The following is a 14,112-nucleotide window of genomic DNA, read 5'->3' as shown; positions in this document are numbered from 1 at the left end:
CTCACAGGTGTACACACGGGTGCTCACACACACAAACTACACCCTTTTTGGCTCCTACCTCAAAGCACACTGTGCGCTGTCGATCTTACATGCTGCACAATAATGTTTAATATTTAGTATTTACTGTCATATTCCCATATATCATTGTGATGTTGTTTATTGTATTGCTCTCGTTTTCTTCTGCTTGTTTTCTTTTTTCTTTCTCAACAGGTGATCCAGGTGATTGATAGATGTATTTTTTTATCTGCTTATTTAGTTGTTTTTTGTTTTTTTGCCCGTCGCTCTTCTCCGCTGTTTTTCCCCCTCTTCCTTTCTCCCTTTTCTTTCCCTCATTCAAGTCTGTCCCGTATCTAGCAAGTGAAAATAAAAAATAAATAAAATAAACAATATAAGGTGAATCAAATAGACCATTACGGCAAGGCTGGGATGGTCAATTTGGTAAAGTAAATCCGTTGGGCATCTTTCCTTGCCTTTAGACAATAATTCTGATGGCAAAAGAACCAAACAGGACAGGCAAAAAGAAAAAAGAAAAAAAAAAAAAAGGAAGGCCTTCAGCAGCTTGACGAATGGCAACATGGATATCCTGTTCCCAGTGATTATGAATCTTTGCCGTTCATCCTCTAGGGGTCAGATTTCAGACGAGGACACGATCGCCAGGATATAACACAGAGCTTCTCACTTTCCCATCATAATGTTTTTTCACTTCTGTCTGTTGACTTCCTTGCATTCTCCCACACTATGTCACATTCCTCTTGGATTTCTCGTGTCTATTTCTCTGTGCAGGTCCGGTGGTCTGTTTTCCATGTCTCAGAGGTGAGACCAAAAAGTAGATCAGTAAGTAACCTTGGGGACCTCCAAAAGTTGATTCTGTTCATCTGGACGTAGCTTTTTGTGGGAGAAACGCTTCGTCACTAATCCAAGTGACTTCTTCAGTCTCAGCTGACTGCAGGTTTCTACAATTTTATAAACAGTACATTTGCATAATGACTGAAACCAGCCCACTGAAGGAACAATGGGCTGGGAGGTCAGTTCCTTAATCTTAATTATGCAAAGTCTCATGACCATTGATCAACAACCACTGATCAAAACCCACTGATCAAAGCCCACTGATCAATGGCCATGAGTACCATCCACAGAGAGTTGGGGAATTAAAAAACCAGTACGCATGTTGGAGAACTAAATATATGAGCCAAGAAAGATTCTTCTGCTAATTAATTATCTTAGTTTTTTCTGGGAAATTCTGTATGCTTTTTGATATCAATTTTCTTCTTCACTGAATAATCACAATTAATGCAGTGATGCAGTATTGTATTTAACCGTGACTAAACACTAGGGGTGCAACGATACACAAAATTCACGGTTCGGTTCGGTTCGATACTTTGGTGTCACGGTTCGATATTTTTTCGATACAAAAAAAATGTTCATGCCTTTTTAATTTGTCATTTATTAAAATTATAAATATATATTTTAACTCAAAAGTACAGTTTTTAAATTTAACCCTAACCCTTGTGCGTGTTTTTTATTTTGACAGCGAATGCGCACCTGCGGACCACTTATGTGCAGCCCTGGTTATTTAGCTCGTCATATTGCAGCCACAGAAATTATTTTGTCCATGAAACCATAAAGCTGCACTTTCTTTTTGCCTTATAGTCTGATTTGTCATAACTTCTCCGTTTTGTGGTAAGCTTTTCTTTGGCTGTCACTTCTTCACCCTGACCTGTCTTATTTGGCTCAGCAGAACTAAAATATATATCCTGCTGCTTTTACACACGCACTCACATAACGCTCAGCGATTCTCTGCGCGATCAACCTCTCACATGTTTAAGCTTGCTGCGGGAGATTTCTACGGTGGCCCCTAGAGACAAAGCACACGCAAAATACAAAGCACATGCAAAATACAAAACACATGCAAAATACAAAGCACATGCAAAATACAAAGCACATGCAAAATACAAAACAAATGCAAAATCAAAAACACATGCAAAATACAAAACACACGCAAAATACAAAACACATGCAAAATACAAAACACACGCAAAATACAAAGCACACGCAAAATATAAAACACATGCAAAATACAAAGCACACGCAAAATATAAAACACACGCAAAATATAAAACACACGCAAAATTCAAAACACATGCAAAATACAAAACACATGCAAAATCCAAAACACACGCAAAATCCAAAACACACGCAAAATCCAAAACACACGCAAAATCCAAAACACATGCAAAATCCAAAACACACGCAAAATCCAAAGCACAACGGAAGTGCTCCAGGACGCTAGGGGCAGTGTTGAGCTCGATTTGCAAAATAAACGGCAAATTTGTTGCAAACACACGGAGATGGATACCAGCAGAAAACACCAGCAAGGATAGACCAACCACGCCTCATAATAAAGGTAATGTGCAAACTGTTGTTAGTTTGATTGTTGTTGTTGTTTTATTACTATGAACGCTTGGTTTATGCTTTGCTCATGGAGAACTGGTTTAAAAAAAATGGATAAAAGTATGAAAACGTCATGTTTTAGCGATTTCTGTCCCTTGCTAAACATAAAAAGTAGCATGCTGTGCCGTTTATATACATATATAGAATGAAAGTTAAGATAAAATATGTAATCTTATTTGAATATTTTGCTCTGAGTAATTGATTGAAAAACATTCTCATGGTCAAACAAGTATTTGCAAGTGAGGTTATAAAAATCTAAGTGTAATGTTTTTGGTTCAGGAGTCTTAATGTAAGATGTGAAATACTTGTATTTTCTGTGTGTTGTAGTGAATCTTAATTTTGTAAAACATTTGATGGGGTAATTTTTACAGATGTACTGTCCCTTCTGTGGACACCTCTTGGCAGACAGTCCTGCCTTTTGTAGTCTATGTGGTAAAAACATCAAGTTTTTAAAGGACATCACCAGCACTGTGTCGAGAAATCCTGCCCTTGGTGAAGAGGCAGCAGCTCTTCCATCTACCAGTTCCAGCATCCTGACTGGCACAACTATACAGACTACACAGGGTAAAAAACATATTTGTATTAAATAAATCTTCTTAACTGTCCGTTCCCTAAAATAATATTTTTTTTTTCTGTTTATAGCTGGGAAATCATTAGTGGAGTCATTTAGAAAATTTAGGGATGTGAAAGAAAGGGAAAGAAAGGCATTTTTTTCAAAGAAACACCAGGAACAGAAGGACCAGAAACCAATTAAGGTATGTCATAAATTTGAACGTGGAAGTTGACCACTTTTGTTGCTAATACAAAATCCAAATTACCTGTAGCACTGCCAAGGCATCGCTGTAAATTTCCATATGCATATGAAAGGAACTGTATATATTGCAAGGGTGGCCAACTATGTCCTCTACAGCTATGGACCCCCCCCAGACTATCTCTGTTTAATTTACTTTGAGGCTGATTGCTGTTTATTACCTGCATATGGTGTGTTCAGCTAATCACAACCTTGGACATTAGTGTTTCTCGGGGAACGTTGAAGAAACTAGAAACGATCTAGTTGCCGCTCTTGGGGATTGTAGTTCACCACTGATACAGGGCTTACAATTGTTAACCTGATCAGAATTTCTTAATTGTCAGCCTTTGGTCAACATTCCTTCAATAATATATGCCCCCTGTTAAAACTATATTTAGTCGCTAATGTTGTCTTTTGAGTCACAGCACAGCTGGATCACAACTACAGATCAGAAATAAAATGGAAGACAGGGAACACCATGTAGGAGCAAAGATGTAAAAACATGTTATTGTTAATCTCATTCCTAGATACAGATTGGCATCATGAGAAGGACCAGTGATGGTATAAGACCTGTTCGAGGAAAGTCACTTCCAGTTGATGTTCATTCTCACTGGTCAACTGAGCAAATCTTGTCTGCCGGCGTGAAAAAACATAAGGACTTTAACCAGGACATGGCCGATGGACCCTATGTACTGCTATACCCTGATGCAAGGGAAGTTAACACAATTCCTGGAACCAACACCCCTTTCAACATCCAAAAATACAAGGATGCCATAGGGAAGGCCTATCAAAGAGTAACTCTCTACATTTGCAACCATGATGACTTCTTAAATTATGGTTAGTGATTCTGATAATGCAGTGACAATCATAAATTTTCGATATTAAAATAATTCAAGATTTTTCAAAAAAATGTTGATCAGAGAGTGACATGGTTTTGCCACAGATTTTAAATATATTTAAATTGTGATTTATAGCCAAAGTGTTCTATATGTTTGCTAATTGTTCGATATAGCTTTCAATACATACATATATTTAAATTAGACTGTATGTTTTGAATCATTGAATATTTGCAGATTGCAACACAGAGTGTGAATCTGAAGAGGACAATGAAGTTCAAGTAAAAGCAGTAGAAAGCCCACTGTCGGACACTGTGGTTAGTCTTTTTTTCTTTACCATTGTTTTGTGTGTGTGTGTGTGTGTCTGTGTTTGTATACACCAATATAATCAAGAAAAGTTTAAAGTTTTAAAAAGTGCTGTTAAGCTTATTTTACTACTTATCAGGTATGGGATTTTCCAGATAATCACAGCACCCCGGAAAGAGCACCTTCAAGAAATAGGTAAGTTTTGTATTGTGGAGGATACAGTGCGGCGACCGTGAATAGTGAGGAGCCAAAATACATTATTATGTATTATATTGTAAATTCTGAAATTATTTAAATTCTTTACAGGGGGTCAAACTTGCAAACTTCTTCTGAAGTAAGACTCTGAAAAATGTCATTAATAATTGTCATACAGGCTACAAACATAAAATATATTAACTGTTCATATATTTTTGATATTTAGACTCAAGGGTCCCTGCTACAGGTATGTTTTGGACACAGAAATTTGTGTATTGAGACACTAGACCAATAAAATCTTAGTTAACTTTAGATTTTAAGAAATGTTCTACTTTGCCCACTAAATGTTTTTTATTGCAGCACATACACAAGTGTTTATGCACCGATTGTAATTGATAGTGACTCAGACAAAGAAGTTCTCATCGAAAAGGATGAGAGTGAAACACAAAGGTAAGTATACATTTAAATGTGAGAATGTAAATATGCTAAAAGTGAGTATTAACATCCTCATTTTATGTGATATTAAATAATTTTTTTATGTTCTAGTACAAATGGCCTGACTGCTGCAGAAGTACTTGAAGAGCTGGCGTCTAAGACAATAAAAACATCTGTCAGCAGATTTAATATAAACAGAGCAAATGTTTGGGACGGAGCAGCTCGGGGCTTTAGACGTGTGTCTTACAACCCAACTGATGATATACTTGTGAAGTTCAGCGATGATGCAGGACAGCGTGAAGATGGAATGGATAATGGTGGTCCTAAACGTGAATTTTTGACATTATTAATGAAATGCCTTAGATCACGACGAATATTTGATGGACCTGAGGACAGCAAATTTCTTACATTTGACAGCGCTGGTGAGAAAGTTATACCATCTGACTATAAAATTAAATTAATACATTCTGAAGTTAAGCTTGGATGATTCATTGTTTATTAAAATAAAAGGCATTTAATTTAAAGCATTATTTTAGCATAACTAACTAAATACATCCATTACCAGCTGCAAGAGAGGATGAATATTTCCTTGCTGGCAGAATGATTGCCACATCATTGGTACATGGTGGTCCAGGGCCTGCCTTCCTCTCCAAGACACTCTACCAGCATCTGATTGGGACAACAAAGTCTGATGTGGTGGAGGTCACAATTGAAGATGTAACTGATGAAGCTACAAAAGCTTTTCTGTTGGAAGTATGTTGATTTAAATATTCTATTTTAAAACTACAATTTCTTTTGTTATCACAAAGATTGATGTGTTAATTGCACATTGGACTGTAACACTGTGCTCCAAAGTAGTTGTAATTTTAATCAGCATGCTAAGTGTACCGATGTTTGTTAATTATGAACAAAGATAAATGTTTGACTTTCAGTACAGGAGTAGAAAACAATACCAGAATAACATGCTTTAAAATATAGACCAAACATTGAAGTGCACTAGTAATTACATTTAAAATAATTTTGATGTGAACGTCATGCACAACAACCTGTGATACTGCAATTTTCTTTTTTTCTTATGTAAACACTAGATATCCAATGCTGCAACGCTGAAGGAACTCCATGGGTGCATTGAAATGCATTGCAGCTTATTGCAGACAGCTGGCTGCTATGGATTTCCGGACTCTTTAGATGGTAAAGGCAACATCATTAAGGACTACCTTAGGTGGTACATCATATACCGCAACCACTTCTCAATCCAAAGGTAACATATTTGTAAGTATTTGGACTGATACAAAATAATGGGGCAATGTAGCTACACTATTTTAATAATAGTTTTTTAACAAAATTGTTTTTAAACCGTAAGCAACACTATACTGAATTGATAACAGACCACAGCTACAGAAGTGGTCTGCCTATTTTTTTTTCTAATAATTTGTATGTTTTTGCTTAATTTTACAGTTTTGCATCTTGCCTTTTTATTTATTGTTTCCATGGTTAATTATACTTGTGTTTGTTATCCTAATGTTTGCAAAAAGGTTTTGAGTTATCATGCATGTTGTTTATTCAGTATAGAAAAAATCATGTGAAGCTGCAAGGACAGAGATCAAATTTCAAACTTTTGAACACTTATTCTATTAGAATTCTTGTTACTTATCAGTCCCCACATAAAACGGACAAAGCTGCAAACACTAGTTCAGCTAGTGACCATGTTTAGGCAGGTACTTTAAAAAATCCAGTGCAAATTTGATGTTTGTAGGTGGTTTGATCTTTTACATTATTGGTTTTATTGAGAATAAACCGTACTGTACTGGCTGAAAATGCATTTGCAACATTGTGGCTGAAGTAAGTTAAGCTCCAGTTTGCAACATTCCCTTGCTGATGAATACAAATGCAGATGGTAAAATATAAATTCTGAAGGTGGCATGGTGGAGCAATGGATAAAACAGACTGGGATTCAGAAGGTAGCACGTTTGATGAGAGCACACACACCAGGTGTGTCCTTGAGTAAGACAGCCAGCACTAACTCACTGCTCACCCCAAGGGTGATGGGTTAAATGCTGAGATCTAATTTCCCCCTAGGATCAATAAAGTATTTAAAATTCATTGTGCTTTTGGAATAATTAAAATAAAACATTCAAAAAGTGTTTTTCATGTTTTTATTGTAGTGCTGATGACAATTTTCCCCTTATAGATTTAAGGATGGCCTCGCAACACTTGGTGTAATCCATGCCCTGCAGCAGCATCCTTTGTTGTTCCAACCCTTCATGTGCTCAAGACCAGAGCCACTGACATCTGACTTTTTAGAGGACATGTTTGCTGTGGTCCTGAGCGAACCTGGCAGTTCAAGACGGCAGGAAGAAACCAGGGTGCTTGGATTCTGGCGAGACTATCTGATAGACGCTGAAGGTTTGTATAATACAAAACTTGTACTGCAAACAAATTACTACGATCAGTGCAAACCAATAAAGCAGCTCTTTCATGAATATTACTTTTATGATGTTTTTTAAGTTTAAACTGTCAGGTGATATTTCTGCTATAGAACAGGTATTTGTGCTATTAATCTTGGAAAAAAAGGAAAAACATAATACTTTGGGACATTTGAGGATCCAAGTTTCTGATATTCTGCTTTGTATTTGAAATTTTTAGAAAATAAAGATTTATCTTTAGCTACATTCTATTTAATTCTAGATACCAAAACAGCAGTCTCCCTACAAGACATACTGATGTTTGCCACGGGCCTAAACAGCATTCCACCAGCTGGAATGGAACCAAGACCAAGATTGCTGTTTGGTGATGCATCACGTTTCCCAATTGGGAAAACATGTGCAAACACCATTGTGATACCAATGGCTCAGTCATATAAGCAGTTCCAGGATGATATGGACTTTGGAATATTAAACTCTCCTGGTTTTGGTCTGTATTGATCGACTTACAGTTTGATCCTCATACTGTAATGTAGTCTTCATGTCAACTGTGTTTTTGTTGTTATACAAAAAGGTTTGTTTAAAGAAATTGACTAGATATCTGTTGGGCCAAGGCCTTTGTTTTAGTTACAATGCTAAAGTAAATGTCTGTGATTTGAAATGATTACTTTTAGTACCCTTAGCTTTAGAAAGAATTCCCTTTATATCTATTCTAAATGGTGAATAGTAGTATTCATAGATATTGTACATTTTACACAATTTGTATGTCAGTGCAAAGTGTAATTTGCCTTGTTAAGGTTACCAATAAATCTTATTACTTAAATTAGAGTGTTTTTACTCCTTTATTTTATATCAACCTGTATTAATAAAGCTAATAATACCAACACGTGTCTTGCATTTAAGGTGGAGGTTAAGAGAGTCTTCACAATATCATCTGTTAGGAGAAAGAATTTATTTGATCGCACTGTCACAATTGATATTCTTATTTGGAAAAAACACAAAGGCAATTTTTTTTAAGTGACTATAAACTGATGAACTATAATTGTGTTCTACTTGAAGCAAAAAACATTTTTTTTAGCCTTAACAAAAGTGCAGGTGGTGCATTATTATAACCACAAAGTGGAATCCACAGTTCTGGGATGTGTGGGAACCTTGGCATTACAACCCAGCAAGCCTTTTTAGTCTGATGTAGTTCTCCACACAAGATTCAAATGTCTGGGATGAACTGAAGCCACTGTTTAGTCCTTCAAAATATTCCTGTAGGTGAGGGTCTCCACAGAAATCGGGAGTTGAACTCATCCTGAACTGGCTCAGCTCTTGATGTCCAACTGCAAGGCCACAGTCGCGTCCACCAAACCTAAAAGTTTGTACAAGGAAAATCTTTAATATTAAAATACTAAGAAAATGCAAAAACATCCTTGTCTCTGTAAGGGGGGGGGGAACTATGCTTAAAGTGAACATATGCTTTTGCTTAAGACCATTGGCTGTGTTATGGCATCGAATACAATAGAAGGTGGTCAGAGTTCCTGTAACTACCTGTCTTGAACAGGTAGTTATGTTGCTGAAAACATTGGCAGATTTTTGTTATGTATTTAAGGAGATAATATAAAACAGCTTTTCATGAATTTTAGCACTGGAATCAACATGTGAAAAAAGTAGACATATTTAGTCCAAATTTTTGGTGGTACAAACACTGTGGTGTCTTTTTTTTATGACCATACAGTAAAAGAAGACTATATGATCAAGTGCATAGATCAGTGCGCCCCAGGGTGGCTGTGGCTACAATGTAGCTTGCCATCACCAGTGTGTGAATGGGTGGATGACTGGTTGTGTAAAGCGCTTTGGGGTCCTTAGGGACTAGAAAAGTGCTATACAAATACAGGACATTTACCGTTTATAGATTAAAAGGTGCTAAAAAAAAAAAGAAGTCATTTTTGTGATTTCTACTTAAATTAAAGAATTTTGATTTTTCACATTTGTAATTGACAAGTGATACAAACCTATGAGGCAGGTAATACATCACATCCGGTTTACCAGATGGACAGCGTGACTGGCTAACTGGACGGATCAGGTGCGTGTTCCACTTTCTTTTGCATTCATCCAGATCCCTCTGAAGCACAGCCATGAAAATGAAGCGCACCAAGCACATGTGTTCATAACTACCATTAAAGAGGTGCATTTCTTTCATGTCACTCAAAAGGTCCATCCAGAACTGTGTTCTAAAAAAGACAAAAACATACCATCAGATCACAAATCACCAGCCTTCAAAGCCTCACTATTTCTTACATTTATGAAATTGTTTCTTGAGTTGACGTAAAGTGCGTGCATTTTGGATTTCTATTCATCTCTCTTTCTTTATTGACTATTACAGTTTATATTTTCTATCTTATACTTGTATGTAACATAATGGCTACACATTGAAGCTATAAAGGAAAGGTGGTGTAATACACATCAAGGCTTCTGCATCACAGACTATATATTACAGCCACACTTTTATCTGCTTAATATAGTTGTTTCTTGAAAAATTTTAAAACCTACCGCTGTTTTCTGAAGTACGACCACCAGCTTTCAATTCTTTGATTTGTTATTGAAGATCCATACATATGACTGGCAGCTCCTGCAAAAAAATCCTGATGAGATGACCGTAAGGCACAATGCATTGCTGCCATCGTCCCATTTTCAGTGCCGCAGTCTGTGCGAAGTCGCACTGGTATGACTCCAAACTCTGAAGCACACTGAACGTAGTGTTGAGCTATGACTTCTGGGTTGCTGTTAGTTGCTCCGCAAACCAACCATAATACCTTCCGCGAATAGCCATCAATACAACCACTGATAGTCAAACCATATGGCTTTAATTTGTCATATCCATCAACATGCCAAGTGTGGTTTGGTCCAGGTGAATCGTAAACTCTTCGTACAAACTTTTTCCTTGAGCGCTTTTGGACTCCAGATGGGTCGAGCTCTGCCATTATCACCATGACATCATGCCTTTTCACAGAAAGATGGCGTTTCTGACGCAGTGTCTGCCACATTGAACGGTATCCATAATGTTGACCAGGTCCCTTCAGCTCTTCTATTATTGCAGCACGAATCAAGGCCTGACTTGAGTAATCTTTTTTGCGGGACAGTGATAAACTTCTTAATCTACATTTAAGTGTGGTCAGACTGATCTTCTGTTTATGTTTTGAGGCCAAAATGTCCAAAATTTCATTATAGGAGTAACCGTCTCTGAAATATTTCTGAATGAGGTCTTCGATGGAAATGTTTTCTTGAATTGATCCTTATAAACAGAATAAAATAAAAAATAAAAAAAAAGATGGGAAATGGTAAAATAGATCATCAGACAAGAAATGTGCAGTTTTAAATAACAATGACATTTTAAAACCAATGTATTGTTTCATTATTTAACTAAATTAATATGTTGCTTATTTGGGCCTCAGTAAATTCAAGACAAATAAAGTCTACAACTATAACCCTAACCTGGACGACTAAGAATCTTCACAGATATACCTTAATGGTTTAAATGATTGCAAAATAACGTGTATGCAATTTATATAACATAAAAATAATATAGTACATAAGGACTGCATTCAAATGTAAATAAGCTGTAAACAGCCAAATGGCAGCTTTGTGAACTGGTTGAGACAACCTTTTTTTTAATATGTAATTTGTGAAATACTTACTGTTGTCGACAAACGCCAAAAACTCAATATGTTTGCCACATGAACCGCAGAACTTGACAACTTCTCCCACGTTATGGCCACAATATGGACAAAACATTCTTATCCTGAAAGACACAGCATTTTTCTTTTAAAATAGAGTATTAAAACGGCAAAGGGCAGACCTAAGCTAAAGTGTATATACACAAACGCATTTCCAACACAACAGCTACGTTGCTAGCGTAAAACAGAACTTCCAAAACACAACTACCTACATAACTTAAATTACACAATCGAGAGCATATGTGTATTAGTTGTTGATTTATAGACAAACACTAATATATATTCAAATAATTAAAAAAAAAAGAAGGTTCATTTACCTTTTACTGCCACACACCAAATCCGGTCATTAGAAACGTCATGGCTTATGTAGCCACTAGGTAACAAAAACTCAACACTGCCCCTAGCGTCCTGGAGCACTTCCGTTGTGCTTTGTATTTTGCGTGTGTTTTGGATTTTGCGTGTGTTTTGTATTTTGCGTGTGTTTTGGATTTTGCGTGTGTTTTGGATTTTGCATGTGTTTTGGATTTTGCGTGCGTTTTATATTTTGCGTGTGTTTTGTATTTTGCGTGTGCTTTGTATTTTGCGTGTGTTTTGTATTTTGCATGTGTTTTGTATTTTGCATGTGTTTTGGATTTTGCGTGTGTTTTGTATTTTGCATGTGTTTTGGATTTTGCGTGTGTTTTATATTTTGCGTGTGTTTTGTATTTTGCGTGTGCTTTGTATTTTGCGTGTGTTTTGTATTTTGCGTGTGTTTTGTATTTTGCGTGTGTTCTGTATTTTGCATGTGTTTTTGATTTTGCATTTGTTTTGTATTTTGCATGTGCTTTGTATTTTGCATGTGTTTTGTATTTTGCATGTGTTTTGTATTTTGCGTGTGCTTTGTCTCTAGGGGCCACCGTAGATTTCACTTGTCATGTTTGCATAGTAAACTAACGATTAATAAGACGATGTCAGAGGAATTGGTGCACAAATTATCATCACTCACAGATCAGTGCTGTCGCTCTCTATACACAGTTCGCACGATTGGAAAGTGAAAGCAAAAAAACAAGCGCAAATTCAAATGCGATTTCAATATGTCACATATTGACAGTGGCTCACCGATGCCAATGACATAATTACTCAGCTACATTTCTGAAAGAATGCAAAAGCATTGACATATATTTTTCCTTCCTACAATAGCCCGACGGGCAGGGAAGAGATAGATTTTGGTAGCCCGACTGAAAAAATCGCTAGCCCCAGGACGTCGGGCTAGCGATATTGCGAGCCCTGTATCTGATTGAGGAATCACTCATCTTTGGAAAAGAGAGTTTATTACAGAGAAATGTCTCTTTCCAAAATAAAAGCTATACTATCCGCTTCTTCTGGGCTATATTCTCAGCAGCATAAGGAGAATCATGTGCTAACAGCTGTCTAAATGACTCGGCTAAAGTTAGTAGCATGCTTGTTGTTTTTGTCTTTGCACTAGGATGATGTCGGCGTAAATGTGCAGTCATATTCATTGTGTTCCCACTAGTGCTTTCAGATTAATCTCGTTGAAATGACCTTAACGCCACAACACGGCAAATCTCCGTTAACGAGCTACCGCCGATTGCCCCGTGCATGGGGCTAGACGGCCAACACGTTAACGAGCTAACTGCGCTAACACACTAGTTCCCACCCATGTAATTGAGCATTGCATGGCACATCCAACATACTGTTTTACTTTAGTCCATGACTCGCTTACCTTCAGGGTCATACGTCACATGAAAACCAAAATAATTCCAAACACCAGATCTGAATGAGGGTGGGGGAGGTCCATGTTGCAAGGAGAGCTTACCTTCTGTCTTGCTAGCTTGCCCTGCGCTCTTCCTTCTGACGATGCTGTCTGTGTTGAGCGCTCAGTGGATCTGCGCTCGACAGTGCAGCCTAGGCGGAGTAGTCGAACGCAGATTCACTGAGCGCTCAACACAGACAGCATCGTCAGAAGGAAAGTTGATAAAATAAATTACAAATGTTGTATTGTTCGATACATATGCGTACCGAACCGAAAGCACTGTATCGAACGGTTCAATATCTATACGAATATCGTTGCACCCCTACTAAACACCCTATATGACTAAACAGAAATATCTGTTACACTATGTGTTTGATGAACTATATCACTTGGAAATTCATGCTGATATGTTAGTCTTTAGAAAGCAAACCTCCTACCTTATATTCTCTACTAGAAACAAAATAAAACCTCTGTTTTAATTAAAACAAAAAAGCAAATCAGGTAACTCACACATTAGTTGTTTATATTGAAGTCATTTGAAATATTGTAGGCATGACAGATAAGAGGAATCACGTTTTCATGGTTTGTGTTTAGGTGAGAGGTAAGAAAATTTGATTTTAATACAGATTTACGTTCATGAAATGATTTGTGTTTCACTTGTGAAGTATAAGTTGTGTGTTAACATATCAAAGAAAAATGAAACGGTGCATTTAAAAACAGTGTTGTAATCTCTTATGGTTATAATAATCTCTGAGCCGGGGGGGGGGGGGGGGGGGGGGAATGCTGACGCTCTGCTCACCTTGGAAGTGGAGAGAACAATGAGAAAATTTTCCTACAGAAATGAGCCATGAAAAAAACAAGACCAAATTAAGCATACATACATAATGCATCCGTCATAACATTCTCTGAACCCTTAAGGCTGTTAAAACAAGCACCATCTATTTCATCACAAGTTGATTTGGATTCTGTAAAGAACACAAAACTGTTGGAGGAATCTGGTTAGTGTACACTACCACATTAAGGAAGTGACTGCAAAATAACATAGTTGAACTGGCAAGAATTACATTTCTGGGAGAAGCAGTACATAGTAGTTATAGTATTAGAAGTAATAGAAGTAATAAGTCTAATAATAGATCTTGGGTCCCAGGGTCATGCTCTGGTGTCCATGAAAGAGGAGCGAGCATTATTAACATTCACCTAA

The 14,112-nt window shown here is 37.0% G+C and overlaps 3 protein-coding genes across 5 annotated transcripts; 2 read left to right on the top strand and 1 right to left on the bottom strand.

Annotated features, from left to right (window-relative positions):
• The first annotated feature begins 2,238 nt into the window (after positions 1-2,238).
• LOC120725874 lies at positions 2,239-4,747 on the top strand. Its single transcript, XM_040018945.1, has 7 exons — positions 2,239-2,404; positions 2,823-3,015; positions 3,094-3,206; positions 3,769-4,078; positions 4,315-4,394; positions 4,523-4,578; positions 4,690-4,747. Exons 2-7 carry the CDS (start codon positions 2,823-2,825, stop codon positions 4,727-4,729), a joined length of 792 nt encoding a protein of 263 aa, XP_039874879.1. The 5' UTR covers positions 2,239-2,404; the 3' UTR covers positions 4,730-4,747.
• A 73-nt stretch (positions 4,748-4,820) lies between these two features.
• Positions 4,821-8,114, top strand: LOC120725886 (G2/M phase-specific E3 ubiquitin-protein ligase-like). The gene is made up of 6 exons (XM_040018959.1): positions 4,821-5,028; positions 5,148-5,435; positions 5,579-5,766; positions 6,102-6,274; positions 7,205-7,419; positions 7,702-8,114. The coding sequence occupies exons 1-6, from the start codon at positions 5,010-5,012 to the stop codon at positions 7,935-7,937; spliced, it is 1,119 nt and encodes a 372-aa protein (XP_039874893.1). The 5' UTR covers positions 4,821-5,009; the 3' UTR covers positions 7,938-8,114.
• A 331-nt stretch (positions 8,115-8,445) lies between these two features.
• LOC120725885 lies at positions 8,446-11,515 on the bottom strand. 3 transcript variants are annotated; one of them, XM_040018958.1, is made up of 5 exons: positions 11,476-11,515; positions 11,120-11,223; positions 9,975-10,053; positions 9,437-9,655; positions 8,446-8,793 (listed from the first exon to the last, which is right to left on the bottom strand). In XM_040018958.1, exons 2-5 carry the CDS (start codon positions 11,214-11,216, stop codon positions 8,595-8,597), a joined length of 594 nt encoding a protein of 197 aa, XP_039874892.1. In that variant the 5' UTR covers positions 11,217-11,223; positions 11,476-11,515; the 3' UTR covers positions 8,446-8,594. The 3 variants fall into 3 exon arrangements, with proteins under 3 accessions (XP_039874892.1, XP_039874890.1, XP_039874891.1); XM_040018956.1 differs by having other exon boundaries at positions 8,454-8,793; positions 9,975-10,716; XM_040018957.1 differs by lacking the exon at positions 11,476-11,515 and having other exon boundaries at positions 8,454-8,793; positions 9,975-10,716; positions 11,120-11,417.
• Between the last annotated feature and the right edge of the window lie 2,597 nt (positions 11,516-14,112).

Source organism: Simochromis diagramma, unplaced genomic scaffold (genome assembly GCF_900408965.1).
Source record: "Simochromis diagramma unplaced genomic scaffold, fSimDia1.1 OVJJ01000642.1, whole genome shotgun sequence".
NCBI classification, from domain to species: Eukaryota; Metazoa; Chordata; class Actinopteri; order Cichliformes; family Cichlidae; genus Simochromis; species Simochromis diagramma.
Note: the sequence above shows the minus strand (reverse complement) of the source record. Positions and strands in the feature narration are given on the sequence as shown.

Coding starts and splice junctions, on each gene's coding strand:
- LOC120725874 (XM_040018945.1), top strand. CDS start 2,823: ATGTACTGTCCCTTCTGTGGACACCTCTTGGCAGACAGTCCTGCCTTT. Junction 4,079..4,314: donor TGATGACTTCTTAAATTATG/GTTAGTGATTCT, acceptor GAATATTTGCAG/ATTGCAACACAGAGTGTGAA. Junction 4,395..4,522: donor GCCCACTGTCGGACACTGTG/GTTAGTCTTTTT, acceptor ACTACTTATCAG/GTATGGGATTTTCCAGATAA.
- LOC120725886 (XM_040018959.1), top strand. Junction 6,275..7,204: donor AACCACTTCTCAATCCAAAG/GTAACATATTTG, acceptor TTCCCCTTATAG/ATTTAAGGATGGCCTCGCAA. Junction 7,420..7,701: donor CTATCTGATAGACGCTGAAG/GTTTGTATAATA, acceptor ATTTAATTCTAG/ATACCAAAACAGCAGTCTCC.
- LOC120725885 (XM_040018956.1), bottom strand. CDS start 11,216: ATGTTTTGTCCATATTGTGGCCATAACGTGGGAGAAGTTGTCAAGTTC. Junction 10,717..11,119: donor TTTGGCGTTTGTCGACAACA/GTAAGTATTTCA, acceptor TCTGTTTATAAG/GATCAATTCAAGAAAACATT. Junction 9,656..9,974: donor TCGTACTTCAGAAAACAGCG/GTAGGTTTTAAA, acceptor TGTCTTTTTTAG/AACACAGTTCTGGATGGACC.